The sequence below is a fragment of the Cyprinodon variegatus genome, unplaced genomic scaffold (assembly GCF_000732505.1).
Source record: "Cyprinodon variegatus isolate N-32 unplaced genomic scaffold, C_variegatus-1.0 Scaffold609, whole genome shotgun sequence".
In the NCBI taxonomy this organism is placed as follows: Eukaryota; Metazoa; Chordata; class Actinopteri; order Cyprinodontiformes; family Cyprinodontidae; genus Cyprinodon; species Cyprinodon variegatus.
The window spans coordinates 444,801-447,940 of record NW_015151062.1 but is presented as its reverse complement, the minus strand read 5'-3'; the positions used below and the strand labels follow the sequence as shown (position 1 = coordinate 447,940).

The following is a 3,140-nucleotide window of genomic DNA, read 5'->3' as shown; positions in this document are numbered from 1 at the left end:
AGAAATGGATAACAAAACTGCTATTTTCAATGACTACTTATTTTTGTCCAGCTTTAACATCGGTATCGATATCGGTTATCGGCTACATGAGGTTTAAAATATCGGATATCGGATATCGGCCAAAATCCCAATATCCTGCATCCCTAGTTTTTACAGCAGCTCCAAAGTTTGCAGGAATTCCCATAAACTTTAACGCAGCGTTCATTTCTGCATCCAGCTGTGCTTCATCACAGCGCCACATCAACGCTGTACCTGAGGTCCCCCTGGTTCTGATTCTGCTAGATTCTGGACCTGGTTCCTCCTCCAGGAGGTCCAACAGTCATCCAGCCCAGACTGGAGTCAGTGTAGATCTGTTATTATGGGATGTTTGCGCATCTCTGAGGTAAAATCAATGGATTCCAAAGGTAAACCTGATGCTCAGCAGCTAAAGTGAAAAGAAAGCGGACTGGAAACCAGTGTTTCCAGTGGGGTCCTCACCCAGAACCAGGGCCAGCTGAGCTGGAGGGAACAGAACCTGCAGGCAGCGGTTCAGGAAGGGCAGCAGGTCCTCAGCGTAAGACGAGCAGAACTGGACGAAGAGCTCCTTCTCTCTGCTGCTGAAGGCCGACTGCTCGGCCCGATGGAACGCCAGAACATGGCGGGTCACCTGGAGGGGAACGCACAACATGCTTTAGGTTCCTACCCAGAATCCACTCTGTTCCAGTTTAAAACACCAACATCTAACTGGTGGAGCAGAGCTGGAGATGAAACGTGGAGCAGAGTTTGGAATCGTTCCTGGATGTTAAAATGTTTTCTCTTTGTCTATTTGTGAGATAAAATGTTTTAATTTTTCCTTTCCTCTGCATAAAAAGGGCCGATTGTTCAGAAGTCTGGTTCCAGTCTGTATGATGGAGTTTAGTTACGGAGTTTAGATTGGGGAAAACAGGAAGCAGTTTCCTCGCTGCTCTAGATATCAGTGAACCATGAGAGATAAGATGAGTTCAATCAGCCTCCTTCATGCCGTGAGCGGCAGACCTGCTCTGAGTGTTAATCTGGTTAAAATGAACGTCCTCGATGAATTAAAGCGGATTATCTTGGGGATAATCAAATGTTCGTATGTGAGAAAGTTCTTTATGTAGAGATGGGATAGTTCCTAGGGAGAGTGTGTGTGTTGGGAGGTGCTGTATAAAAGTACTGAGCGTTTCCCAGTCAGAGCTCCGTCTCTCCATTTAAACCTCTGCTTCCTCCTAAACTCCACAAACTTAAATTACTACATAAAGCTCACCTGTCCCCAAAACGGAGGTCTAAGTTTAAACTAGCGTCCTACTCACTGTTTGAATGCAAACTACATGAAGGCAGCCTCCCACACCGTCTCTGGTCATGTTCCAGTTATACTGGGAATCTATTGAGGTGGAGACTGGGAAAATGATTAACACCTATAATGATCATCTCCTTGTGATGGTCACATGGTCAGTAACTTCACACACAACCACTTTTTCATAAGTTTTAATACACACTAGCATAAATATATTGGTTTGTTTATTTTGACGATATTGAAGACATTAGTTCCAATTGCAGCGCACATTCGGTTCACTTTTGTATATTTAATTTTGTGAAATGCTTAATATATTTTCTGCTTTCTTTTCTGGTGTGGTGGGGGTGCCGTCAACTGGGAGAATGTGGCTGACTAATGATGGGCTGATTGGGTCGTACCATCTGGAGTTCCACTATCGGGGGAGACCATGGACTCCACATTTTAAATATGTTTCTTCTTACTTTTGTGATTTGCTCATTTTGTTAATTTGTTTAATGATTGTCATTTAAGTTTAATCCTTAAGCTAACTGTTTAGTTATTCTTTGTTAAATTGGTGTCGATGTTCTCCCTCCCTCTTCCTCAGTGGGTCAGTATTTAAGTCTCCTTTGTTTGCTGTGTGTTTTGCTCAGTTTTTGTTTGTTCAGTTAGTTTGAGGTTTGATATTTTTTGCCCTTAGTTAGTCTCTTCATTTAACCTCTTTTAAGGGCCCTGAAATCTTTGTTTGGATTATTGTTACTTTGGGAAAATAAAACCCAGTTTTCTTGACAATCACCACTGTGTCCTCATGCTTGGCTGGCTCCGCCCCTCACACTCCTCTCCTCGGTCGGTCAAATAAACACCAAAAATCAAAACAACAGCAAACTGTATAACGTCCTAATTTTCTGAAGAATATTTTGTTAAAATGGATTTCTAATAAATCTATTTTTTTGGTGAAAAAAGCTTCTTTTGGAATAAATTCCTCTCTGGAACAGAAACAAGGAGAAAAGTTGACAGAAAGAGGAAATAAAAGGGAGAAAAGAATAAAACATCTCCAGTCTGCTTCATCACCTTCTGTTCTGTTCTGTTGTTGTTATTAAACAAAAATTAATAAACATATCTATAAAAAAAATGTTTTATCTTTTAAAGATTTTCTTTATCAAGTTTCTGTTTTTCAGATCAGGTTTTTCTAAATTGTAACATTTACATTATTTACATGGATGTAACTTTAATAGCTTTACTAACTGGAGTTAATGGTTTATTTGATTTAAATCTATTCTTCCTGATTAATTAATAACTTCTTTCACTGCTGTAATGTTACTGCCGTCCACTGGAGGGCGCCAACGTTCACTCCCAAACGAAGCCTCACTGAAACTGACCCAACCAACACCGACCCAAATGTTTGGAACATGATAGAAAAAGACCTGCTAGATGTTATTAAGGTAAAAGGCGACGCTTTAGTGATTTAATGCGTTTCATGGAGTCAAATTTTAAAAAGGTCTCTCAGCGTTTGATGTTGGATTAGACTAAAACATGAAAGTCCTCCAGTTCAGTGAAACAAAGCAGATCGTCTTTAGAGAACATCAGAGCATCAAACTCTGTCAACCGAGGATAGTTTTATATCTTTGTACGACGCAAATCAGAAACGTTTTCCATGTTTTGTACATTTTTTTCTATTAATTTTCCAAATAACTTCCTGTTTTTTGGTTTATTCGGTCAGTATTTATCACAGCTGGAACAAAAATGAGTTAAAATATAGTGATGTACTTTTTAACTAAAAAAAAAAAATTTGGGATGCAGGATATTGGGATTTTGGCCGATATCCGATATTTTAAAACTCATGTAGCCGATAACCGATATCGATACCGAT

General features: G+C 39.7%; 1 protein-coding gene across 1 annotated transcript in view; it reads right to left on the bottom strand.

Annotated features, from left to right (window-relative positions):
* cog8 (component of oligomeric golgi complex 8) overlaps window positions 1-3,140 on the bottom strand; it is a 10,661-nt gene that overhangs the window by 2,099 nt on the left and 5,422 nt on the right. The window contains exon 4 of the mRNA XM_015392850.1: window positions 478-646. Within this exon, the coding sequence (XP_015248336.1) occupies window positions 478-646 (169 nt within the window). The remainder of the gene's footprint in view (window positions 1-477; window positions 647-3,140) is intronic.